The following is a 26825-nucleotide window of genomic DNA, read 5'->3' as shown; positions in this document are numbered from 1 at the left end:
TGGATCCTAGATTTTTTTTTTTTTTAAGCTACGATGAGGAAATTGAGGAGAGTCTAATAATAGAGTTTTATTTTATTGAATTTTATTCAATTCTTGTTAATGAAAGTCTTAGTGCACTAACGGCGTTGTGGTGAAGGCCTTAGGAGATACGTGCTTAAGTATTCAAGGGTGACATGTAATGACGTCCACATAACGAATGGTTTAGCAAAATATATATATATATACAGGAAACCCTGGTGGCATAGTGGTTAAGTGCTACTGGTGCTAACCAAAGGAATGGCAGTTCGAATCTGCCAGGCGCTCCTTTGAAACTCTATGGGGCAATTCTACTCTGTCCTATAGGGTCGCTGTGAGTCGGAATCAACTCGACGGCACTGGGTTTGGTTTTTGGTTTTTTTTTATATATATACACACAATACATATACACAGGAAGAGAGGTAAAGCACGTGTGGCAAAATCAATCTAGGCGAAGGGTATACGGGTGTTCACTTTATTATTCTTGTGACTTTTTTGTAGCTTTGACATGTTTCAAAATTAAAAAGCTGGGAAAACGAAAGCATCCTCACCCCCTCCCAGATGTTCCTCCAGTTGTCATCATCTCACCCTCCATGCCCGCCAAGTTTCCTCGTAGGCATCTACGCTTACTACCCCTATGTTCTCAACCAGTGCTGTGCTGGTTAACTGTTGAAAAATTGGCTCTCTAAACCAACCGACTAACCAAGCCAGAAGGCCCTGATTTGTAATATCTGCCGATTCCCATGGTGTAAACACTCCCACCGTGCCCAATTGCAAGCTACCAACATGACATCACTGAAGGTGGGATTGGGAAGAAACGTGTCATAGCTCATCCTGATTCAGTATTCTCACCATACAGATGTGACAGATGTGAATAACCTCAAGAGCACAAAATCATTAGGAAGTGATGATTTCTGGGTATTTGCCTTTGTTTTTAATATAACCTATTCGAAGCTGGACTATATGAAGAATAAAGGGGCATCAGGATTAACAACCTGCATCATGCAGAGGACACAACCTTGCTTGCTGAAAGTGAAGAGGACTTCAAGCACTTACTGATGAAGATCAAAGACCACAACCTTCAGTATGGATTACACCTCAACATAAAGAAAACAAAAGTCCTTGCAAAAGGACCAATGAGCAACATCATGATAAATGGAGAAAAGATTGAAGTTGTCAAGGATTTCATTTTACTTGGATCCACAATCAACAGCCATGGGAGCAGCAGTCATGAAATCAAAAGACGCGTTGCATTGGGTAAATCTGCTGCAAAGGACCTCTTCAAAGTGTTGAAGAGCAAAGATGTCACCTTGAAGACTAAGGTGCACCTGACCCAAGCCATGGTATTTTCAACCTCATTATATGCATGTAAAAGCTGGACAATGAATAAGAAAGACCAAAGAAGAGTTGACGCCTTTGAATCGTGGTGTTGGTGAAGAATATTGAGTACACCATGGACTGCCAGAAGAACGAACAAGTCTGTCCTGGAAGAAGTACAACCAGAATGCTCCTTAGATGCAAGGATGGCAAGACTACATCTAACATACGTTGGACAGGGTGTCAGGAGGGATCAGTCCCTGGAGAAGGACATCATCCTCGGTAAAGTACAGGGTCATCAAAAAAGAGGAAGACCCTCAACAAGATGGATTGACACAGTGGCTGCGATAATGGGCTCAAGCATAACAATGATTGCGCAGGACCAGACAGTGTTTTGTTCTGTGGTACATAGGGTCACTATGAGTTGGAACTGACTTGACAGCTCCTAACAACAACAACATTTGATCATTGTTGTTTTTAGTTGCCATCAAGTTGGCTCTGACTCACAGCAACCTTGTGTATAATGATAAGATGTTGCCTGGTCCTGCACCACCTTTAGGATCGTTGGTATGCTCGAGTTCGTTATAACCACTGTGTATTTTGAGCGCCTTCCAACGTAGGGGGCTCATCATCTAGCACTCTATCGGATAATGCTCTGTTGTGATCCATAGGGTTTTCATTGGCTGATTTTCGGAAGTAGATCACCAGCCTCTATTTCAGTCTGGAAACTCCGCTGAAACTTGTCCACCATTGGTGACCCTGCTGGTATTTGAAATACTGGTGGCATAGCTTCTAGCATCATAGCAACACCCAAGTCACCACAGCGTGACAAACTGACAGACGGTGATAGATTTGATCATGTTTATGTAATTAGCTTTGGTTTTGTAATGGCTGTGTTTAGCAGCTGGCTCACAAAATTCTTGAAGATTTGACAACTGGCTCTTGTAAACTGGTAGAAGCTGGCTCCAACACACCTCTGTAAAAATCTCAACCCACCGAAATCTGGCTTTCACCTCCACCGTTCAGCCAAAACCCTTTTTGCTCGTGTTACTGAAAAAAAAAATTTTTTTTCCATCAAGTCAATTCCAACTCGTAACAACCCTATAGGACAGAGTAGAACTGCCTCATAGGGTCTCCAAGGAGCAGCTGGTGGATTCGAACTGCCAACCTTTTGGTTAGCAGGTGAGCTCTTAACCACTGCACCACCAGGGCATCACTCCTTTTACTAGGGACCTCCATGTTACAAAACGCAAGGGACAATGGATACAGCTCTGTCCTTGCCTAGGCTGACCTTTTTGTAGCATTCAGCATTGCTTAATCCTCCCACCTTCTCAGAGTACCTCCAGGCCCTCTTCCTACCTCTTGGCCTGTCCTACCCAATCTCCTTTAAGGGCCCTTCTTCCTCTACCTCATCTTTGGGTTTTTGGTATACTCCTTCAACACACTCTCCCTAAGGTGCCCTCGTCTAACACTATGGTTTCAACTACAACCAAGAAGTCTGATGCCTAGCCCACGTCTCAGCTGCAAACCTGTGCATCCCAATGGCTTAACCAATTTTCTCTTCTTGGAGGTTCCACAGACACCTCAAACAAAGCCAGAGTGGAAGCCATCACTCCCTACTCCCATCTCAAGGAGGAGATCCTGAGGTCCAGAGAATGCAGGTCTGACTATGAAACCACAAAGTGTAAGTTCCCCGGTGCCAAGATGCCTTTCTTCCATGAACAGTCCCATAAGCCCACATTACAATTTTATAATGCAAAAGCCTTCAACAATATGGCAAATGCAACATACATTAACTCCCCCACGGGGCCAGGCCCCTTGCATGAACCTTGTGAAACTCAGATTGCCCAGCCATGTCAAAGTACTGCCAGTTAGTGGCCACATTCTCCAAATGGAAAAGTGTCCCAAGTGCGGAAATAACAAAGACCTGAGCTACGTCAAGGCAGGTTGTATCAATTCACACAGAATTGATGGAGGAGTGGTCCACTCCCAGCCTAGTCTCAGCTTCCACCTCCAGTTTTGGGCTTCAACCAAGATTCTTCCCAAAGTGCTGTGCAAGATACTTCCTGTGGCTTGTGCTCACTCATCCGCCAGGGCACCTTCCGGAAGAGCTTGATGCTCTAGATTAGGCCACTTCTGTCAGTTATTATCATGACCATCAGTCAGAATCCATCATCAGTGTCAGTCAGTCTAGTCAACCAGTCAGCCCTTCAGGCAGAGTCAGGCAGGGGCCAATGAGAGCCAGAGTCAGTAGGAGTCGGTTGAGACCAGTCTTTCAGTCAGTCAGACAAATAGGGTCAGAGCCGGTCAGTTGGACAGTCAGTCAGATTCCATCACTTCAGTCAAGAGTCAGCCAGAAGCCTTAGTTGATGTCAGGGTCAGTCCTTCAGTCAGTCAGACAGTAACGGGGAAGGCAGAGTCAGAATCAGTCAGTTGGCATGTCAGTCATTATCAGTCTGTTGTTATTGTTGTTAAAAACAAAACAAAACAAAACCCAGCGCTGTTGAGTCGATTCTGACCCATAGCGACCTATAGGACAGAGTAGAACTGCCCCATAGAGTTTCCAAGGAGTGGCTGCTGGATTCAAACTGCTGACCCTTTGGTTAGCAGCCATAGCACTTAACCACTATGCCACCAGGGTTTCCGTTGTTGTTAGCTACCATCAAGTCAGCCCCTGACTCATGGTGACCCCATGCAAAACCGGATTGGACCGTTGTGACCCATAGGGTTTTCAGGGGCTGATTTTTGGAAATCAATTGCCAGGCCTTTCTTCCTAGTCCACCTTAATCTGGAAGCTCCACTGAAACCTGTTCAGGACCATAGTAACACACAAGCCTTCACAGGCAGATGGGTGGTGGCTGTGTGTCAGACTAGTCAGTGGTCACTGAGTCAGTCACAGGCAGGCAGTCTGTCTGCATCAGTCCTTCAGTCAGTCAGTCACTGGAAGACAAGGTCAGAGTCAACCAGTCAGCCTGTCAGTCATCATTACCCTAGGTAGCCATAAGTCAGGCAGTCATAGGCAGGCAGGCGGTCAGTCGGGACCAGTCCTCTGTCAGTCATTCAGTCAGAGCCTCTCAGTCATCGTCAGTCGAGCTAGCCAGTCGTTGAGTCAGTCGCTGGCAGGCAGTCATTCAGTCAGTAGTCAGCCATCCGTCAGTCATTGTCGGTCACCGTCACTCAGGCAGTCAGCGTTATCAGTCGGTCTGTCGGTCACTCTCTGGGAGTCACTGTCACTGTCAGTGAGAGGCTGGTCCGCCGGTCTGTCAGTCAGAATCCAGCTGTGTCCGTCCTGGTTGTCGGTCAGTCCGTCTCCCTGTCCCTCTGACTGCCAGAACCCTGCGCAATCTGCAAAAGATTCACCGCTCCCGACTGATTCCACGTCCCAGGCCACCCCTCCTCTTACTCTCGCCCAATCACAGGTCTCAGCCTCATTAGGAGTGCCCGCCCTCTGGGGCCACATCCAGTCACAGGCCCTGTTCTTCCGAAACCCTGCCCTCCACCGTACCCCGCCCCCTAGCAGTCCCGCTGGGTACGCCCCCGCAGCCCTGTCCTATCACAGACCCCCCTCCTCAAGGCCCTGCCCCTCTGTGGAGTCACGTCCAATCAGAGTCCTCTCCCTGTCTGAGACCCCCCCCCCCGGCGGGCGCCATGGATGACGCCATAAGGCCTCGCCGCGAGAAGGTCACACGGGCTCTTCCAACATGGCGGCGGCGGCGCTGCGGCGAGGCTGGTGCCGCTGCCCGCGGGTGAGCGGACGTGCGGGCAGGCGGGGCGGGTGCCTAGGGGCTCAGGGTCCGCGGCCTCCAAGGGCTCCTTCTCCTCTTGTCCTTGGCCTCCGCGGCCCTTCCCTTGGTTCGAGCGAGAGGCTTGCGGTTGGGTCAGCCGAGGCCGGGTTAGGGAGCCCGGAGCTAGGCCTGAGCGCGAGGACCGAGCGAATCGCCCCTCACCTCCTGCACATACCCCCACGTGTTCGGGGTGGCTGCTGCCTGTTGAGAAGAAGTAGCGAGGGGAAGCCAAAGTGACAATCATGTCTTGCGTATATATGCCAGATCCGCTACCAAGAGCATTTCCTGCCGAGCCTCTCGTAATCCTCAAGTGGAAGTGTGGAAGGCGGTTCTCGCCTTGGCCCAGAGCTTGGGCTCTTGAGTTCCTAGGGCGGTGGGACTCAGGGTGTGGAGAGCTCAGTTAGAAAATAGCACTTCATGTTAATGCTGCAGGAAACTGGAAACCCAGACAGGTTGAGCAACCTGTTCACGGGCCCACAGCTAGCGGATGGCTGACCTGGTCCAAAGCCCAAGTCAGTCTGACTCCAGAGCCAAACTGTTAAAACTTGTAGGCTTCCAAGTGTGGGGAAAAACAAGGTTTCTTTGACTCAGAACTGATTTTTTTTTTTCTTGGCCATTTGTCTTTTGAGTCAAGGTTTAGAGGTTAAATTTACATGTGTTTGGATTTGGTCACAAGACCTAGAGGGGACCAGCCTCAGACTTATCTCCCATATTAGACAGCCATCCACGTATGTTTTGGACGGTGGCCAAAGACAGTGGCTCTGGGGTCTGTGGGTGTAGAGATATTGAGAAATACAGCAAGTTACAGTAAAACCTGCAAAAGCCAGAACCTATGTAAGGTGGAAACCTGCCAGAGAAGGAAAATTCAAGTATTTTCCACTAAAACGAGCTATAGAAAAGTGGTAGAGCTGCACTCTGTCAAAGGCAGAAAACTTGCAAGACCCGGAAAAAAACAAGCAGTCCAAACAGATTTCGGCTGTCACAGATTTCACTGTATTTAAACTCCCAAGAGTGACTCTCTCGAGTAACTATAGGAGATAGTGGTTTGGCACGTTCCTGGGGATTCCCAGAGCTAGGAGGCAGGAAACATGGAGAGGAAAGGTCCTCTTGTAGTTAGGTGCTGTCGAGTCAGTTTTGACTCATTGTAACCCCATGCGACAGAGTAGAGCTACCCATAGGGTTTTTCTGGGCTGTCATTTTTACAAGAGCAAATCATGAGGTCTTTCTCCTGTGGAGCTACTGGGTGGGTTCAAACCATCAACCTTTCAGATAGCAGCTGAGTGCTTAACCGTTGCGCCACCCACTGTGCAAATGGAAGAGTGGTTCTGTCAGGTCGTTTGATGCCAGTGTACTAGGCACCATGCTGGGTGATAGGGTGCAGCATTGAGCAGGACCCCCAGGTCCTAGAAAAAAATGCCTTTCACATGAGGTTGCTGGGTCTTTGCCTAGCGTGACTCCCCTGTGATACCTTGCTTGTGGCTCAACCCTTGACCAGGGCATTGTGGGTTTCTTCCAGCACTGTGCCTGGGATGCTGCTTTATCAGTGTTTGCCTCTGAAAGCCCACGACTTCTGTGAGAGAACACTGCCAGCCGCCAGCATCAAGGCTCAGTGTGCCCTTTTTCAGACTGCGGGATTAAAACGAAACCCAAACCCATTGTGGTTGAGTTGATTCCGACTCATAGCCATCTTACAGGACAGAGTAGAACTACCCCATAGGGTTTCTAAAGCTGTAACGTTAACAGAAGCAGACTGCCACATCTTTTCTCCCATGGAGCTGCTGGTGGGTTCAAACCGCCAACCTGTAGATTAGCAGCTGAGCACTTAACCATTGCACTGCCAGGGCTGGCATGTTTAGCCTCCACCACCCATCTGTCAGCTTGTCCTATTGTAGTGGCCTGTGTGTTGCTAGGATGCTGGAAGCTATGCTGCCCGTATTTCAGATAGCAGCAGGGTCATCCATGGTGAACTGGTTTTAGCAGATCTTCCAGACTAAGACAGACTAGGAAGAAAGGCCTGGCATTCTGCTTCCAAAAACCAGCCAATGAAAACCCTATGGGTCACAACCTAACATCATCTGATATAGCACTAGACAACAAGCCCCCTAGATTGGATGGCACTCGAAATGCACAGTGGCTGCAATAATGGGCTGAAGCATGTCAAAGATTATGAAGATGGCACAGGACCAGGCAACATTTTGTTCTGTTGTACATAGGGTTGCCATGAGTCGAAGCCAACTTGATGGCAACCAACAACTGAAAAAACCAAATTTTTGTAGCGACCCTATAGGACAGAAGAACTGCCCCATGAGGTTTCCAAGGAGCAGTTGGTGAATTCAAACTGCTGGCCTTTTGATTAACAGCTGAGCTCTTAACCACTACGCCACGTAATGACAGCAAACAACATATAGCCGTCTTCCCCCATAGGTTGGCATTTCCTGGGACCTATCCATTTTCCCCCAGGATCAGAGGCAAGAGGGTAGATATAAGCCCAGGAGCCGAGGATGCAGTATTTTCTCTTTCTGGCAGATTCCACTGGCTTCGCAGACAGTAGGAAGACTGAAGGGTATTCAGCGTGGGGCAGGCATGTGGTAGAAATCGGGGAATAGGCCTCAGGCAACCCTTGGCTTTTTTTATATGGCACACTTACCTTCTGGTTACCTTCTTGTTTTAATGGATCTTTCTCTTTTCTCCCCAATCAGAGATGCCTCGGGAATGGAGTCCAGTTTCTTGCCAGCCACAACCTAGTCCCTCTGCCCTACGGTTCGACTTATCAGATGTGCCGACCAGGTAGAGAGCTGCCCCTGGTGAGTGGCTCGGACCGCGAGCAAGCCGACGGTAGGGGAGATCTGAAAAGCCAGACTTTGTTGGCAGGAAGAGGGTAGGGACATGGAGGGACATGGCAGGCGTTCCACAACCAAGGCCTTCTGGTTACAGAGCCCACCGGCTTGGGAAGCAGTCAACCAACTCTTGCTGGACATCTTTAGGGACAAGGCACTCCTCCCTCACAAAATAGCACCTGGTGTCAGCTCTAATGGCTAGAAACGCCATCCCTATGTTGAACGGAAGTCCACTTCCCTTAGGCTTCTCCCCGTGGGTCCCTCACCAAGCAAGGCTCTTCCCTTTTCCTGTGATAGTAGCCTTTTAGGCATTTGAACGGTCACCCCATTGTTCCCTAGGCTTGGGTTCCCCAGGCTACACCTGTCCCATCCCCTCAGTCTTCCTCCCAAGTACCATTTTCTAGAGTTTTTGCACTCCTGGTCTCTCCCGGTCAACTGAGCTTCTGCTTGTGTCTTGCCACCTTGAGGAGGGAAGCTTAGAGCCCTGCACCGTGCTTGGGCCACTCACACCCTCCTCCCCCTCTTCGTGCACCCAGAGTCTCGCCCTTACCAACTTCACCTCAGACAACTGCTTCTTGTACCTGCTTCACACAGGCATTATCCTCAGGTCCAGTTCTGGGGTGCTTGTGGGCATGGAATCGTTTGCCTGAGTTGTCCAGTTCCCCCACACCCAAGATCTGCAGTCCCAGAGGACATGGTAGGGCTGATGCAAGGTGGCGGACCCCCAGATGGTCTCACAGCCCAGCTAAGCAGAGCATCTGAATGGGACCGTGGCCCGCTGGCCCCAGGCCTGGCTGCCCCTCCTGGGATGCAGCACCCAGGCTGAGGGTACCTTGCCCTTGTGACTTGACAAACATTGAGAGTTCATTGCTCCTGAAGCCAGCAGAGTGACCGCAACTGCTGCTTCTGGGGGTGCGCCCATGGAAATGTTGAGAGGAGCCGACCACTCGTGGCCACTTCCCGTGACACAACTCTGACAGTCCTCATTACGCAATTTCTCTTTTTTTGAGGCCATTCTCGGTTACACATGTGGTGAAGCAGGGATTTGAACCTGGCTCTGCCAGCCCTGAAGCCGGTGTCGTCAAGCCATGTGCAGCACAGGCTCTTGTGTCTGGAGCTGAGCACCTGGAAGTGTTGGGTTTTCCCAAAGGTGGGGGGAACCCTGAGCTTGGGTTCTCTGTGACTGAGCCTGTGGGCCCAGAGAGGGAGGCCTATGCCCATCTTCTCCCTTGAGTGACAGGTCGGTGCCCCCTGGGAACCTGAAGTGGCCCCAAAGAAGCAGTTCTCTGAGCGGGGGTGGGAGGAAGTTCTCCCAGCCCCAGAATCCCAGGGAGTTACCCAGTGCAGGGACCTTGGGATCCAGAGGCCCAGAATCCTTCCAACTCCAGTTCCATGCCAAGGGCCCCTCTGGACATTGAATGTGAATGTGGGTGAATGTGAGTGCATTTGAATTCCCATGAGGACTCCAAGCTGTGCCTGGGTCTTTTTTTTTTTTTTTTTAATAATATTTAATTGTGCTTTCAGTGAAGGTTTACATAACCATTTAGATTTAGGTCCCCATTCAACGATTTCTACACAAATTGTTCAGTGACATGGCTTACATTCTTCACAACACATGAACATTCTCGTTTCTGTTCTGGTTGTTCCGTTTCCATTAATCTAGTTTCCCTGCCCACTTACATTCTCATCTTTGTGTTAAAATAATTATTGACCGATTGGTCTCATGCAGATGATTTCTCAAAAGGAGCACAGTACTCATGGGTGATATTTTTTGTGATCCAATTGGTTATTTAGCTAAAAGGTGATCTCAGAGGTTAGTTTTGGTTCAAGGTTTAAAGAGTATCTCAGGGCAGTAGTCTCGGGGAATCCTCCAGTCTCATTCGGTTCAGTGAGTCTGGCTTTGTTGTTGTTAGGAATTTGAGGTTCTGTTCCACATTTTTCTCCCATTCTATTAGGGTCCTTTTCTTGTGGCTCTGAGCTGCACCCAGTTCTTGTCCTCAGTGTTTCCTCTGTGGGATAAGGAGCGTAGGGTTTGTTTGTTTGTTTAATTTTTATTGTGCCTTAAATGATAGTTTACAAATCAAGTCAGTCTCTCCTATAAAAATTTATAAACACCTTGCTATATGCTACTAGTTGCTCTCACTGCTAATGAGACAGCACACTCCTCCTCTCAGCTCTCTCTTTTTGTGTCCATTTGGCCAGCTTCTGACCCCCTCGGCCCTCTCATCTCCCCTCCAGACAGGAGATGCCAACATAGTCTCATGTGTCTGCTTGATCTAAGAAGCTTATTCTTCACCAGTATCATTTTCTATCCCATAGTCCAGTCTAGTCCCTCTATGAAGAGTTGGCTTTGGGAATGGTTCCTGTCTTGGGTTAACAGAAGGTCTGGGGACCATGACCTCTGGGGTCTTTCTGGCCTCAATCAGACCATTAAGTCTGGTCTTTTTACGAGAATTTAGGGTCTGTATTCCACTGCTCTCCTCCCTCAGGGGTTGTCTGTTGTGTTCCCTGTCAGGCAGTCATCGGTTGTAGCCGGGCACCATCTAGTTCTTCTGGTCTCAGGCTGATGTAGTCTCTGGTTTATGTGGCCCTTTCTGTCTCTTGGGCTTATAATTACCTTGTGTCTTTGGTGTTCTTCATTTGCCTTTGCTCCTGGTTGGTAGAGACCAATTGATGCATCTTAGGTGACCACTTGCTACCGTTTAATACCCCAGATGCCACTCTCTAAAGTGGGATGCAGAATGTTTTCTTAATAGATTTTATTATGCCAGTTGACCTAGATGTCCCCTAAAACCATGGTTCCCAAACCCCCGCCCCTCCTACGCTGGCCTTCAAAGTGTTCAGTTTATTCAGGAAACTTCTTTGCTTTTGGTTTAGTCCAGTTGTGCTGATCTCTCCTGTATTGCGTGTTTTCCTTCCCTTCACCTAAAATAGTTCTTGTCTACTATCTAATTAGTGAATACCCCTCTCCTTTCCTCCCTCCCTCCCCCCTCTCAGCCATCAAAGAATATTTTCTTCTCTGTTTGAACTGTTTCTTGAGATCTTATAATAGTGGCCTTATACAATATTTGTCCTTTGCAACTGACTAATTTCACTCACCATAATGCCTTCCAGATTCCTCCACGTTATGAAATGTTTCACGGATTCATCATCGTTCTTTATCGATGTGTAGTATTCCATTGTTTGTATATAGCATAATTTATTCATTCATCTGTTGATGGGCACCTTGGTTGCTTCCATCTTTTTGCTATTGTAAACAGAGCTGCAGCGAACATGGGTGTGCATATATCTGTTCGTGTAAAGGCTCTTATTTCTCCAGGATATATTCCAAGGAGTGGGATTGCTGGATCATATGGTAGTTCTATTTCTAGTTTTTTAAGGAAGCGCCACATCAGTTTCCAAAGTGTTTATATCATTTTACACTCCCACCAGCAGTGTATAAGTGTTGCAGTCTCTCCACAGCCTCTCCAACATTTATTGTTTTCTGTTTTTTGGATTAATGCCAGCCTTGTTGGGGTGAGATGGAATCTCATTGTAGTTTCGATTTGCATTTCTCTAAAGGCTAATGATCGTGAGCATTTCCTCACGTGCCTGTGAGCTACCTGAATGTCTTCTTTAGTGATGTGTCTGTTCATATTCCTTTGCCCATTTTTTAATTGGGTTATTTGTCTTTTTGCAGTTGAGTTTTTGCAGCATCATGTAGATTTTAGAGATCAGGCGCTGATCAGAAATGTCATAGCTAAAAGCTTCTTCCCAGTCTGTAGGTAGTGTTTTTACTCTTTTGGTGAAGTCTTTGGATGAGCATAGGTGTTTGATTTTTAGAAGCTCCCAGTTATCTAGTTTCTCTTCTGGGAGCTTAGGGTTTTTTAAAGTTTGTTTCTTAGCATAATTATTATTGTAAAAAAGATAGTTATTCATTGTTAAACCTATATCAACAGAAGGGAGAAAAAAAAGCATCACTCGTTGTCCGTTTGTGCTCACCAGACATTTCAGCATATGTTCTTCCAGTCTTCTTTTTAACTTTTTATTTTACATTCTTTCTAGTTCAAATCCTATTCTTCTGGCAACAGAAAAGGCTTCCTGTCCGGCTTGCTAGATAATATCAAACAGGAGTTAGCCAAAAACAAAGAAATGAAAGAAAGTATAAAAAAATTCCGAGACGAGGCCAAGAAGCTGGAAGAATCGGAAGCGCTCCAGGAAGCCCGAAGGAAATACGTGAGTGCCTTCGCTGTGTGTTTTTCTCGGCCGACACTCGGGTCCGGAGCCAGGATTTCCCTGGCCCCTGGGCAGTGGGCCGAGCTCAGGGCCAGGGCGGCTGGGGGTGGGGTGGTCTGTGTGAAGCTGAGCTCCCTGCACCGAGAGAACCGAAGGGGCTCACCCAGGCCTTCCAGTCCGGTGACGAGACCAGCAGCATTGGCTTCTCTTGGAAGTTTGTGAGCAATGCAGGGTCTCAGGCCCCTCTTGACCTCCTGGATCAAGTCTGCATCTTCTTTTTTAATTAATTAATTATTTTTTTTGGTGAAAGTACACAACAAAACATACTGCTTCAACAATTTCTACTTGTAGAGTTCAGTGATATTGGTTACATTCTTCGAGTTGTGCCACCTTTCTTGACAACCTTTTCCAAACTGTTTTACACTATCAACACAGACTCGCTGCCCCCTAAGCTCCCCATCTATCCTTTCGAGTTGCCGTTGTCAGTTTGTTCATATATAGATGACGCTTTAAAAGACTGTGATGCTTAATTCGGACATTGTTTTGTAAGTAGGCTAAACTATTGTTTGGTTCAAAGATGACTTCAGGGGATAGTTTCATTTCAAGGTTTAAAGATTTCCTTGGGGTAATAGTTCTGGGGGATTGTTCAGCTTCCTGGCTCCAGAAAGTCTGAATTCCATGAGAATTTGAATATTGATTTAGGTGCTTCGGTTCTGTCTCCTGGTTCACTGTGTAGTGCCTGGGGTCTTAAAAGCTTGTGAGGAGCCATCTAAGGTAAAACAATCGGTCTGTATTTGCTGGAAGCACCAGAGGAAGAAGGAGAGTCAGGAATCAGTGGAGGAAATGGAATGTGTGTCCAATCGCCTCCGTAAACAACTCTCTCCGTTGCTATGAGACCAGAAGGACTGGACTGTGCCCAGCTACCATTACTGCGCAATTAGATCAAGGATTCTATAGAAGAATCGTGATCAGAAGGGGGGAAATGTGGAACAGAATATCGGAGTCTGCATCTCCACAGGACCCCCAGACAATGCACTGCACACTGGGTTTGAGCCATGCTGTTGGGTTTTACTGGGTTTTGTTCTGTTACCTCCTGGCAGGGGCTCTGAAAGAAAAAGGGTAGCAAGGGGGGGGCTACAGTGCTGGTGCAATGATTTCATCACCGCTGGGGTCTGCTACGGAAACCTTGGTGGCATAGTGGTTAAGTGCTACATGCTATGGCTGCTAACCTAAATAGTTCTGTAGTTCGAATCCCCCAGTGCTCCTTGGAAACTCTGCGGGGCAGTTCTACCCTGTCCTATAGGGTCGCTATGAGTCGGAATCGATTCAACGGCAGCGGGTTTTTTTTGTGGTCTCTTACTGGGCAGCCACCAAGCTCCAGCCACTGTCAGTGGGCTTCGTGTCCTTTAGTCGGTCTCTCTGTAAGGACCTGGCAAGGCACGTGCAGTATCTCCATCCCACCGACCAGCGCCTGGCTGCAGAACTGCTGGCACTTGCCCAGGCCCTGCAGGGTTTTGTTCCCTTGGCCCCCAGCCAGGACATGGGTCAGCCCAGTGAGCGTCCCTAGGGGGCTGTCATTGGGACTAGCTAACCAAGGGCCCGAACTGCAGGGCATTCCACCAGGTAGAAGATGGCGTTTCCTTACTTAAGGAAGCAGGGTGGGCAGAGAGATTGTTTGCAGGCTGTCTTAGCTCCCTAGTGCTGCTGTAACAGAAACACCCCCAAGTGGGTTGCTTTAATAAATTTTTCTCACAGTTCAGAAGGCTTCAAGTCCAGATTCAGGTGTGGCTCTAGGGGAGGCTCTCTCTTGTCTCTTTCAGCTTCTGTTCCTCTGCTTCTCGGTGATCTTCACGTGGCAGTTATCCTCCCCTCTTTGTTCTTGCTTCACTGTGTCTAACCTGCGCTCGTCTTATCTCAAAAGTGATTATTTAGGGCCCACCCTGTGCCGATATGGCCTCCTTAACAAAGAAAACCCTATTCCCAAATGGGGTTACATCCACAGGTGCAGGGCTTAGGATTCTAACACATTTTGGGGTGACACAATTCCATCCATAAGGAGCAATGGAGGCAGAGAGAGCGCAGGCCCAAGCTGCAGCACCTGGAGGCTGGGCTGGGCCAGAGTGAGGGGAGAGTGATGTGTGATGCTGAAATACACTGCTAACAAGTGGGGTGGGACGGGATCACCCCTCCATCCACAGGGAGAGACCTACGGCCAGGGGCTCCTGTGCCCAGGAGGGCGCTGGGCTGCCCTGCATTGCTTGCCAAGGGGCTGTCAGCTGCTGAGATCCCCAGGCTGAGCCATCTCTATCCAGAATGTCCCGACCACTGAGGAGATCTGGCTGGGGCAGGAAGGCTAGGGAGTAAGGAGCTGCCAAGCACACATCTCTGTGACCCTGGTGGTGAGATCCTTTAACACCTGAATTGTAACAAAAAGAAACTGTGTGCTTTTCCTAGAAAACCATCGAATCCGAGACCGTCAGGACCAGTGAAGTGATCAGGAAGAAGCTCGGGGAACTCACAGGCACAGTGAAGGAGGTGAGGGTGAGGGGCTGACAGGTGGTGAAGGAGGTGAGGGTGAGGGGCTGACAGGCAGTGAAGGAGGTGAGGGTGGGACACCTGCCCAGGCTCCAGGCACATCTGTTGCTCACCGCTGAAGAGGAAGGCAGTATTGGAAGCGCGGGGAGAGTGTGTGCAAGGCTGACTTAATAGCTGTGGGGCTGGAGCAGGTGTGGGTGGCCAGCGGGAGGATCCAGGCCCCTCGGTGGCGGCTGCAGTGCCATGAGGGAGGCTTCCGGAGTTAAACGTGACGCTCCTGACACAGGAGTCAAGTCAGGCTGCGGCCCCTTACTCAGCACCGGACCACCTCAGTTAGAGGCCCAGCCAGTACCAGAAAGGACAAGAGGGTAAAATGAGGTTTTCCCCTTCCTCCTTAAAAACAGAAGGGAGGCGCCCCCAGAGGGGGAACTTCGCACAGGGGAGGGGAGAGGTGGGAGCGAGCCTCAGAGGGCAGGATGGGCTTTGTTCGGTGGCCTGTGTTTTGTTTTCTTCTGTTCTCCAAGGGCAGAAGAGAGGGCCAGGACTTTGCACAGTTCTGAGCTGTGGCCAGGCCAGCCCAGTGTTGGGCTCACCCCCACCCTCTTCCTTGCCCCTTGCAGATTGCCATGGAATCGTTGGAGCTGGGCAGTTCTAGAGGCCCAGAGGGCTTGAGACAACCACCCATTTTTGGGAGAGGCCAGTTTTCCAGTGTCTAGCCCACAGCCTTTAACCAAGAGTCCAAACCAAAGCTACCCGGGCACCAACTCAGGGTCCAGAACCCCAGAAACTGTACATAGAATCCCTATGTTGTGCAAACAGTTAACATACTTGGCAGCTAGCAGAAAGGGTGGAGGTTTGAGTCTACCCAGAGGCACCTCAGGAGAAAGGCCTGGTGATCTGCTCCTGAAAACTCAGCCATTGAAAACCCTGTGAAGCACGGTTCTACTCTGACACATAGGGGTGCCACGAGTTGGTTGCTTGTGTCGTTCTTGAGTGCTTGTGACTGAGTCTTAGGGTTCGGTGACCCACAGAAGTTAAGGTCACCTCTCCTACCCCTTTGGAAAAGTGGCTTGGCCTCAGCTCCAGGGGGCTCCTCTGGGTCCCTGAGGGGGTTGCAGTAACAGCTAACAGCTCCTCTCTCTCTCTCTCTGTCTTTGTCTCAGTAGAGTCTTGATGAAGTCAGTAAAAGTGACTTTGGCCGGAAAATCAAGGAGGGTGTGGAAGAAGCAGCCAAGACGGCCAAGCAGTCGGCTGAGTCAGTGTCCAAGGGTGGGGAGAAGCTGGGCAGGACTGCGGCCTTCAAAGCCATATCCCAGGTGAGCTCAGTCCTGGCCCAAGTGCTGTGGTCACAGGGAGGCTGGGGCTGGGCTGGGGCAGGTGGTCCGGGTTGGCCAAACGTGTCCGTCCCAAAGACATTGGTCGAGGATGTCCAAGGGTGTTCTTGGCTCTGGCCTGCTGCAGATCCAAGACTCAGAGGTCAGAGTTCACATCTGCATGCTCAGCCTTCAAGAAGGCCAGCTTCCCCAAGTGGTGAGGGGTGCACAATGGGCCTGGTGGGCAAGGTCCACTCGAGGCGCCAGCAGGTTAGCACATGGAGAGCCTCCAGTTTGGTCTTAGCTGCCAACACACTGGAGCTCTGACGGGCTCAGGGTGACCTGAGGTCATGAATTCATTCTGTAAACTTCTGTTGAGGTTTAATCCATGCTGGACTCTGCTGGTCACAGGAGCCACAAGAGAGAAAGTGCAAGTCCCTGCCCTCAGGGGTCTCACAGAGCTGGGAAGGGGACCTGAGCTATGCGTGACAGAGGAGCATATGGTGGCACACGGGCTCTGTGGGGTACCTTCTATCCCAAGGAGGAGAGTGGGCCCTGAGCAGTATAGGCCGGGGGTTGGAGGCAGCCCAGCAAAGACTCTGAAGGAAGAATGAGCGAGGCCAGCTCCCAGCACCACATGGTGGCAGCGGCTTGTTCAACTGTCAGCAGGTCTGTGAGCAAGGCCAGGAGTGAGCAGAGGGCAGGCAGGGCCCATTGAGGCCAGTTCCCGGCATCACACAGTGGCAGAGGGCAAGCAGGGCCCATTGAGTCTGGTTCCAGGCACTGCACGGCAGCAGAGGGCAAGCAGGGCCCACTGAGGTCAGTTCCCGGCATCACACGGTGGCAGAGGGCAAGCAGGGCCCATTGAGGCTGGTTCCAGGCACTGCACAGCAGCAGAGGGCAAGCAGGGCCCATCACACCTGGTTCTTGGCACCACACAGCAGCAGAGGGCAAGCAGGGCCCATTGAGGCCAGTTCCTGGCACCACACGGCGGCAGAGGGCAAGCGGGGCACATTGAGGCTGATTAGCAGCACCACACAGCGGCAGCAGCCTACACAACTGCCAGCAAGTCTTCAGTGAGGCCAGGAGTAGGCAGAGGGCAAGCAGGGCCCATCGGACAGTCCTGTGGGCCACACACGGGGGTTAGAGTTCATCTGGAAAGTGGCAAGGAGCCGTTTAGAGGCTTTCAGGGTGGGAGAGGCACCACCATCTAGAGTGGCACAGGCAGCGGCCCCGAGGGGACAGGAAATGGTGACAGGTTGGGGGGCGGGCCTGGCATGTCCAGAGGTTCAGGAGGGGAGGACCCACAGACTTCGGTCAGCTTGAATGGGGGAAGTGGGCAGAGGCAGGGTCTTAGGATGACCTCGGGGTTTCTGGCACACATGACCAAGTGGTTTCCAGGGAGAGCAAGGAGTCAGGGCTTGGAGTTGAAAGGTCGTCTGGAGGCAGCCAGGGACGTGTTTGCCTCTTGAGACAAAGGGAGGCAGAGAGGTGTAGGTGGGGGCCAGAAGTCAGGCAGCAGGGCTGGCCCACCCTCAGCATCCGCCTGTGTGCCTCTCACTGGGGCTCAGGTGTGTCGTTACCTGGCCGGGGTTGGCAGGCGTCCACAGGTGGGGCAGACAGAGCTGAGCCACATTCTGAGGAAGGTGGCACCCAAGGACCCGGTTGGGGCACGGGGTGGGGTCAGGCCTGAGGCTGGGGTCTGAGCTGCACAGAAGGCACTTCTTGGGGTGCATCACACAGGCTGGCGGCGGGCTGGGGGTCCCAGGATTCCCTGGGCCTGAGCACCAAGGCCCCCTTGCCATGCTTCCCCACAGGGTGTGGAGTCTGTGAGGAAGGAGATTGACGAGAGTGTCCTGGGCCAGACAGGGCCCTACCGGAGGCCGGAGCGGCTCAGGAAGAGGACAGAATTCGCAGGAGAGAAAATCAAGGAAGAGAAAGTGTTTGAGCCCAATGAGTATGTATCAGAAGGACCAAGGCCAAGCGAGGGGCCCAGACCACCCCCTCCCTGCCTTCCTGAGGCCCTGGAGCTGTGTTTCTGCCCTCACTGCCAGCTTCAGGGGCCCCTAGAAGGTTCCTGCCCCCGTCTACTCTTCGAGTTTGTTTTCTGCTCCAGGGTCCTGGCTCCCTTGGGAAATTGCGGGGAGGGACTGGGGTAGGGAGGAAGGGAGGAGAGAGGCAAGAGGCGGGGCATGGGGTGGCTGGGCCTGCCCTCTGCTGCTGCCCTCTGCTTGGCCCCTCTCCCCAGCAGCATGTCGGGCCCCCAGGCCACCACTCACCCATCTGCCTCCCTTCCCCAGGGAGGCCCTGGGCGTCGTGCTCCACAAGGACTCCAAGTGGTACCAGCAGTGGAAGGACTTCAAGGACAACAACGTGGTCTTTAATCGTGAGTGTTGAGGGCTTGGAGGGCAGCAGATAGGTGGCAGTGACGGGCCACCAATGATGACAGTGGACATGGAGTGAGCACATCTCTGTGCTGGGCTCAAGACAGACTTCCCTTTTACAGAGGAGGAGACGGGCTCCAGAGGCCTGGTCACTTCTGCAGGGACTCTCCCCCAGGCCTACTCCCCTGCTTGGCTGAGGGGAAGCCCATGTTATTATGTCACTTCTGGGGTGTGGGGGCGCTGCCATTGGTGCAGGGTCTCTGCCTCCCTGGGGCTGGGGCTGGGGCTTGGGGGAGCAGCAGGGCGGCCAGACCTGCCCACTTCCCCAGTGGTGCAGGGAGTGAGGTGATGTCAGGCGGGGGGCCAGCAGACTAGGAACCCCGGCGCTGACGGCTGCGTCAGCTCAAGGCCCCGGGCGGACGGGCAGCCCTTGTGGGCTGGGGCTCTTCACCGTAGGTGGGTTGTGGGGTCCCTGGGTGCTGATGAGCGCAGCCGCTGCCCCCTGCACACCAGCCCTGTGAGGATCACCAGAGGCCTGTGTTTCCTTTGTAGTGGAAGCAACAGCCAGCAGGGTGGCACCTCATAATTTACACAGCCCCTCTAGGCCCCTGCCGAGGGGCCTCAGCGGCCTCGAGAGGTAGGTAGGCAGGTTCCGATGCCCATCTATTGAGGTTGCAGGCTCAGAGAGGTCCCTGAATGTGTGCTGTGTGGAGAGGGTGGGCTGTGCGGGGTCACGGGGACCCTGGAGCTTGTGGAAGTGGGCATATTTCCAGAAGGTGCCCGCACCCAGCCCCTGAACTCCACCCCCACCCCCACAGGCTTCTTTGAGATGAAGATGAAGTACGACGAGAGCGACAATGCGTTCATCCGCGCGTCCCGGGCACTCACTGACAAGGTCACAGACCTGCTGGGTGAGTGAGCTGCTGTGGAACCATCCTGGTTGGCTGTGCAGAGGGTCCTGGGCCTCAGCCCATCCCCTACTTTCTTTTCTTCCCCCAGGGGGCCTCTTCTCGAAGACAGAGATGTCAGAGGTGCTAACGGAGATCCTGCGGGTGGACCCCGCCTTCGACAAGGACCGCTTCCTGCAGCAGTGCCAGAATGACATCATCCCCAACGTCCTGGAGGTGGGTACTGCAGGGCCTGGCCCCGCCCTCCCAGGGCCATGGCTCAGGCTCCCAGCAGCCCCTCTCATTTCTTTTTGCTGCCCCTGCCTGCCTCTACCTGGCAGGGGCTCCAGCCTCCCTTGTCTGTCAGAGGTCTCAGTCTGTGTCTGTCAGACAGCCCCGAGGAAGCGCCCGCAGCTCAGGCAATGCTGCTTGTGCTTCCTCTTGCCTTGGCCACGGCCTTTTTGGCAGCTCTCACCCGCTGGGTGTGCCTGCTCCACAGAAATGAGTTTCTTTTTCTCTTGTGGTCACTGCCTCTCCTTCCCCAGTGAGGCTCGGCCAGAGCCTCATGGCACCGTTCTCCTCATGCCTTCTACCTGAAGCTGTTTATTCGAGGCTGCTGTGAGCAGGGCCAGCTTCTCTCTCCTGGGCCCAGGGGTTTGTCTCCGGGCTGCCAGGGGCCACGTGTTGTACCACGGAGGCCAGAAGTTTGTCTCTTGGGTGCTGGGGACCAGATGTTGTCTCCCGGGGGTTAGGGGTTTGTTTCTTGGGTGCCAGGGACTAGGTGTTGTCTCCTGGGGGCTTTTCAGGAGCCAGGGAATGGTGGGTGGCAGTGCTGGATCCTTGGCCAGCCTGAGCAGCACACGGCAGTAGGCCCTAGGGGTGGTGCCCCTGTCCTCACTCTGGCCACGTGTGCACTGGGCAGACCCACAGGTGGGACGGCATGACAGGGCTGTAGCCAGGGGTCGCTCCTCAGGAGTATGTCTCCATGGGAAGCCTGGAATCCATCTTCTCTTCGTCTTCCCCTCCTTCTGGTTGACAGATGATGGGAGGTTACTTGTTCCAGGTCACATCACTGCATGTGCTTCCTGAGGCCCCTCCTCACGGTCTGTGGCCTTGTCCCTGCCCATCTTAGCCTCTGGCCCCCCAGGCATAGCAGGAGACTGGCCCTCAAAAGACCGTCAGTGGGGCCGCAGGATGCCCCTGACCCCTGTGTGGATTTCTGGCCCTCCATCCTGACCTTTGAAGGGTCCCATCTTTTTCCCCTATTTCCTGGGCTTTTCATGGTGCCTCGGGCAGGGCTGTGAGGATGTGGAAATAGGAGTCCCAGATGCAGCCACCAGAGCTGGGCAGATTCTTCTGGAATGAGGAGTGAGGGGCCCATTCCATGGCTCCCAGCTAGCCTCCAGCTCGCCCATGGCCCCTGGCTTCTTCCCGTCTCTGGACACGTCCTTTGCCTTCACCAGACCCAGCCCTGGCTTCAGACTCCTGTAGAAGTGTTCCCCATTGCCCCCAGGGCAGTCCTCATGCCTTCTTCTACTGTCTCTGCAGCCTCTTAGTTACCCCCACTGGCTGGGAGCATCCTGCCATGGAGTGGACCTGGCTGTCCACAGCTTTGTCACAGGGGAGGCAGGAGGCTGCAGCCCTTTCCTCACTTCCTCGGCCAGGGTGTAAGCCCAGCACCTGCCTCCCTCCTGCCCGCTAGGCCTGTGGGGACCCACTCAGGGCACCCCAGAGGTCTCCCGAGCCACCTCCATGCCAGCACCAAGAGCCAGAGCTACGCACGTGGGCAGGGGCTTGGGGCCCTGGGGAGGATGCACCCTGCTGCTGCAGCCTGACTCTGGCTTCACTCCCTCCCCACAGGCACTGGCCCCAGCCACAGACCAGCATCCACAGGGCGGGGGCCAGGGGTCTTCAGAGGAAAGTTCTCCCTTGAGAATGGGTCGCCCACTGATTTTTTTGTCTTTCCCTTTTTAGGCCATGATTGCTGGAGAGCTTGACATTCTCAAAGACTGGTGCTATGAAGCCGTGAGTGCTTTTTCTTTTTTAGGCCTAAAGAGAAAGCATAGTTTGGAGGAGATCCCCTTAGGCAGCTGAGTTAGGGCGAAGCCAGGCCTGGTCCCCTAGAGGTCCCCTTGAACACGCTTGGCTTGTGCCGAACCTGGCAGCCCAGCCCTGCCTGCGCTCATCTGCACCTGTGGACCAGGCACCACAGAACTCTAGGGCCAGGGGCTGGCCATGCCCTCCACACTGTAAACTCTTTAGTCAGTGTCTTAGACGTCTAGTGCTGCTACAACAGAAATACCACAAGTGGACGGCTTCAACAAAGAGAATTTTATTCTCTCACAGTCCAGTAGGCTAGAAGTCCAAAATCAGGGCGTCAGCTCCAGGGGAAAGCTTTCTCTCTCTGTCGGCTCTGGAGGAAGGTCCTTGTGATGCAGCAGTCTGGGGGCATCTCAGCGCAGGAGCCTCAGGTCCAAAGGACACACCCTGCCCCCTGCACTGCTTTCTTGGTGGTACGAGGTCCCAACTCTCTACTTGCTTCCCTTTCGACTTTTGCAAGATAAAAGGTGGTGCAGGCCACACCCCAGGGAAACATCCTTTACACTGGAGCAGGGATGTGACCTGAGCAATAGTGTTACATTCTACCCTAATCCTCTTTAACTTCAGGCAGAGATTATAATTTATAACACATAGGAAAATCACAAAATGGAGGATAACCACACATGGCCTAACTAAGTTGACACTTATTTTGGGGGATATAAACCATTACAGTCAGAGAGGACTCTCACGTGGTGCCTGCAGAGTATCTAAAGGCGGGCCCAGGTGTCCTTCCCTCATCCATCATTGTCATCCAGAGCTACCCAGCAGGACATAGGTTGTGTCATAGAGGGGAAAGGCAGGGGATGCAAAGCTGCCCTTTTCGCTGGGCTTTTTTTCCTCCCTGGTAGTCTAATTCTGCTTAAGAACATTGTTGTAGAAGAGAGTGAGCTGTTGAGTAAGATGGGATCTTTTTTTACTGTGACCTGTCCTCTGTTATCTACCTGCCTGCGTCCAGTGCCCATGAATGTTACAAAGCAGGACCCTGTGGCTGAGGAGGCCTGGGGTGCAGGCTGGGGGTGGGTGACCAGGTCTTGGCGTGGGTGCCCCCCTGCCATGTGGTGGTCAGGATGGGCACTGAAAGCTAGCAGGTTTGTGCCGAACCTGGCAGCCCAGCCCTGCCTGCGCTCATCTGCACCTGTGGACCAGTCCCGTGGGCCTCAGTCACTTCCCTCCCCTGGCCAGAGTCTCCTCACCGCGCCCATCTCCGAGTTGCGAGAGTCAAACGCAAACATAGAAGCAGCACCCCAGACACAAGCTAACAAGCCGTTCTCATAACAAGATTCTGAAACCCAGAGCAGAGGGGACCTGTGTCCCACCTGGGGAGGAGCAGCGTGTTCTGTTGAGGCCCTCCCCGCCCCGGAGTGAGGTGCAGGGTCCCAGAGCCGCCCCTGCAGTGCTGGGGCCCGTGGAGGCAGCCAGGCGTCCCCACAGCACACGCTGTCTCCCTGCTCCAGGCAGCCTCTACAGCCCCATGGGGCGGCCAAGCCGCCTCTCACCCTGCTCGCTCCCAGCCCCACGTTGTCCTGGTGGGTTTGCTCAGCCTCTTTGTTTAAAGGGATCTGGTGTTTTTTGGCTAATTCTATTCTGTACCCAGCTCATGAACAGCCCTGAAAAAAAGCCGGGGAGAAGATGTCAGGTTTTCTTTTTAAATACTCCCCTGCACGGTGACTAATCCCGCCAGCATTTGTGAGGTTTTTTACTTCGGGACCATTAAGATGGGGCTGATAATCTTTAGCAAATGGAGACCCACTGGGACTCCTGGAGACGCAGCTGAAGCTGCAGCCACTCACACCCAGGTGTTTTTGAAATGTCATCTTTAAGACCCAACAACTAGGATTAGCACTGTTTTTTTCCCCACTCAGCAGAGCGGTTATTTCCATAAAAAGTATAAGCTGTTGGAATATCTTCCGCCACAGTTGTCTGCCAAGCTCAGAGGCGTCTTGAGTGAAAACACGTGTGGCCACACGTGTTCCAGGGGCCGTGTCCTATGGTGCTGGGATGGGATGAAGCAGGCACCACTGGGTTGTGTTTCCATTTGGGGCTTGTGCCCAAGTGTGAGGGCACCCCCGCCCCCAAAGGACAAACAGGAGGCGGCCCTGGGTGTGCAGATGGTGAGCGCACTTGGCTGCTGACAGACAGGTTGGAGTCCACCCAGAAGTGCCTTGGAAGAGAGGCCTGGCTGTCTGTTTCCGAAAAATCAGACATTGAAAACCCTGTGGAGTGCAATTCTACTTTGATACACATGGCACCGCCATGAGTTGAAGTCATCTCTATGCCAGCTGGTTTTTTAGGGAAGACAGGCTGCCTGGGGCCAGATGGCTACACAGAAGGGGCTGGCCAGTGGGAGACAGATGGTTTCAGGGCAGCCCAAACCTGAGAAGAGGTGATAGGCCCGGGCCAAGTTTCAGAGTCAGGGGAACGTTGCACTTCGACTGCCCCGGGTGTGGTCTTTAGATTGGGTTCCAGAATTCCCCGCTTTGCTGATTCAGGCTGTTGTGACTTGGTAATCTTGACAAAGGGCTGTTTTCCTAATAAAGGGATGTGGGGGGTCCGGCCAGGCCAGTATGTCGGTGGCACCAGCCCCCAGCCTGGCAGCCTCTTGGCGCCCGCCCCTCCTTGGTGAACCGTTTCTGGAAATTGCACACACAGCTTACGTGGCTGAAACTCAAAGCTTAGCCTGGGAGCCCATCTGCCAGGGGGATCATCCCAGAACATGGCTGCCAGCCCCAGGGCCACCCCTACCCCAGATGCGCAGGGTGTGCTCCTGGGAGCTGCTGGCTATGCTCCCTCTGGTGGGGAGCTGGGCTTGGCCCGCCTCAGTGGCCATCCCCATGGGCGTGTCATCCTCTTTCAGACCTACAGCCAACTGGCCCACCCGATCCAGCAGGCCAAGACACTAGGCCTCCAGTTCCACTCTCGCATCCTGGACATTGACAACATTGACGTAAGTGCCTCTACCCGGGGCTGCGGGCCAGACGGGGAGGTCATGGAGGCAAGACCTTGGGTGGGGCCAGAGAGACACTCTGCTAGGGGCTGGGAGAGGGCAAGGGGGCAGCCCAGACAGGAAGGTCACGAAGGCAAGATTTCGGACGGGGCAAGCATTTGCTTGCTAGGGGCTGGGGCTTGCCAATCCTGGTTGCATCCAGTGGGAGGTACTGAGCTCCCTGGAGGAGGCCCAGCTGGGGCAGAGGCTTGGACTAAATAACTTTGAAGCGCCCCTTCCAGCACACAGCTTCTGAAGTTCTGTTTTTGGAATGTTTTTAGGTGGGGGTTGGGGTCTGCCCAGATCTCAGGCTCCCCTAGGTCCCCCAGGTGTCTCCCCTGGAGGGAGCTTCCCTTGGCCTGTGCACGCAACGGGCCCTGGCCTGTGAGCCCATGCTGCCCAACCTTGGGGCAGAGAAGCCACCAAGGTCTAGGGGGCCTACACGGAACCTCAGCAAGTTCAGACTCTCAGCTGAGGGCAAGGACTTGTTCACAGAAGGGACTGATGGGAAATCCCATACCAAGAAATAGGCGGTGGGGGCTGCTAGGACTCGGGTCGGCCTCCTTAGGCTCCCCCTGGGCCTGGTCTGACAACTGGACCTGTGACCCAGAAGCAGAGGGTGACAGGAGGGCCCTGGGTGCTGACATGGCTGCCTCTCAGCAGATGGGCTATACAGGAGCTGGGGCTCCACCTCAAGGGGGCAGCAGGAGAGGGCTGGGGCACTCTCTGAGGCTGCTCACCTGTTGGCCCCTTCCCTGCAGCTGGCCATGGGCAAGATGATGGAGCAGGGGCCTGTGCTGATCATCACCTTCCAGGCCCAGCTGGTGATGGTGATCAAGAACCCCAAGGGGGAGGTGGTCGAGGGTGACCCGGTGAGTGTGGGCAGGGAGGATGGGAAGCCAGGATGGGAGCCCTGAGGCCCACAGTTGGCCTCTGGCCACTTCGTGCTGATGTCTGCCTGAATCCCAGGTAGAGTTCGGGCCTGAGGTCAGAGGCCACTGACCTGCCAGGGTTACCACCCCTGAGCAGCCCTTGGAGAGGTCCTCGTGACAGCCAGTGTCCTCTGAGACCCACCGACACCCCCATAAACCCTGACCCCCGTCTCCGCAGGATAAAGTACTGCGCATGCTATACGTATGGGCGCTTTGCCGGGACCAGGACGAGCTGAACCCCTACGCTGCCTGGCGGCTCCTGGACATCTCTGCCTCCAGCACAGAGCAGATCCTCTGAGCGTGGCCCCACCACTGAGGGGCTCTGGGGCTGGACCAGCACACAGTGGACCCGGGGCATGCACAGGTGTCCACCTGCAGCCACTCTAAACATCGGGGCCAGGACACTTGCCTCCAACCCAGTCTCTGCCAGGGAGGCTGCAGAACCAGCCAGCTGGGGATTGGCCAGGTGCTGCAGAGGGCAACTGGTGGCTGGACACCCTCCCCATGGCACCAGACCCTGTACCTGCTCCCTCAGTGGGGGCAGCTGGCAGGCTGGCCAGAGGGCCGTGGAGGCCCAGACAGTGCCAAGAGGCTCCAGGGAGCCTGTTCGGGCAGGGTGGTAGGACCCAGGCCCTGCCACTCAGTGGCCTGCTGGCTACCTTAGCCAGGCTGTTTTAGTTGCATATTTTTTTATTTTAACATTGCCCTTACTTCCTGTACTTCAGTCTCAGATTTGGAAATAACAATAAAACACCAAAGTGCACAAGAGCAACTTGGATGGCCCAGGCCTCTCTCTGTCTCTGGGGTGGGTGGGGGCTGGAGCTAGGGTCAGGTAGTCATGGGGAGCAGTCAAGGTCACTGAGGGGATTGCAGCCAAGCAAGGGTGGGGCCCCGGGTGAGGAGGGAGGGGAAGGGGACACCAGTGACCAAAAAAAAAAACTGCTGTGGAGTCAGTTCCAATTCATGGCGACCCCATGTGGGCAGAGTGGAACTGTGTTCTGTAGGTTCAAGGCTGTGACCTTTGGAAGCAGATCACCAGGCCTTTCTTCATAGGCGCTTCTGGGTGAACTCGAGTTTCCAACCTTTATGTTATCAGCCAGCAGCCGTTTCCACCACCCAGAGACTCCCACAAGAGTAGCGGCAGTTTCTCCCGTAGTGACCTAGCCGGGTTTCTGAGGATTGAGGGTGCTCTTAGGGGTGGAGCGGGGCAGCAGAGGTCCTGCGTGCTCGTGGGGCGGTGGCCAGTGTCCCTCCGCAGGCGGCTGGAGCAGACGCTGTGCGCTCCCAGAGCCCGGGCGGGGTCGCTGCTCGCGCGCCGCTCCCTGCGCAGCCGCCGCCCCTCGCGGCCCCGCCCCCGCGGCAGCCCCGCCCCCGTCGCCATGGGAACAGCCGCGGCGGCCCCGCTCGCGCGCGGCTCGCTTGCCTCCGTCTCCGCGGCTCTAGGGGCGGGTGGGGTGGGCTGAGCCGCAGCCGGAGCCGGGGCCGCCGTAGTCGCCGTCGCCGCTACCGCCGGGGAGAGGCC

General features: G+C 53.4%; 1 protein-coding gene across 2 annotated transcripts; it reads left to right on the top strand.

Moving 5' to 3' along the window:
* Positions 1 to 4952: 4952 nt before the first annotated feature.
* On the top strand, positions 4953 to 26071 carry TIMM44 (translocase of inner mitochondrial membrane 44). 2 transcript variants are annotated; one of them, XM_064280503.1, is made up of 13 exons: positions 4953 to 5078; positions 7817 to 7921; positions 11999 to 12169; positions 14624 to 14704; positions 15871 to 16020; positions 17835 to 17974; positions 18318 to 18403; positions 19220 to 19312; positions 19401 to 19525; positions 21263 to 21313; positions 24243 to 24332; positions 25133 to 25243; positions 25482 to 26071. In XM_064280503.1, exons 1-13 carry the CDS (start codon positions 5034 to 5036, stop codon positions 25599 to 25601), a joined length of 1368 nt encoding a protein of 455 aa, XP_064136573.1. In that variant the 5' UTR covers positions 4953 to 5033; the 3' UTR covers positions 25602 to 26071. The 2 variants fall into 2 exon arrangements, with proteins under 2 accessions (XP_064136573.1, XP_064136574.1); XM_064280504.1 differs by lacking the exon at positions 25133 to 25243.
* Positions 26072 to 26825: the final 754 nt, after the last annotated feature.

This window comes from Loxodonta africana, chromosome 3 (genome assembly GCF_030014295.1).
Source record: "Loxodonta africana isolate mLoxAfr1 chromosome 3, mLoxAfr1.hap2, whole genome shotgun sequence".
NCBI classification, from domain to species: domain Eukaryota; kingdom Metazoa; phylum Chordata; class Mammalia; order Proboscidea; family Elephantidae; genus Loxodonta; species Loxodonta africana.
Note: the sequence above shows the minus strand (reverse complement) of the source record. Positions and strands in the feature narration are given on the sequence as shown.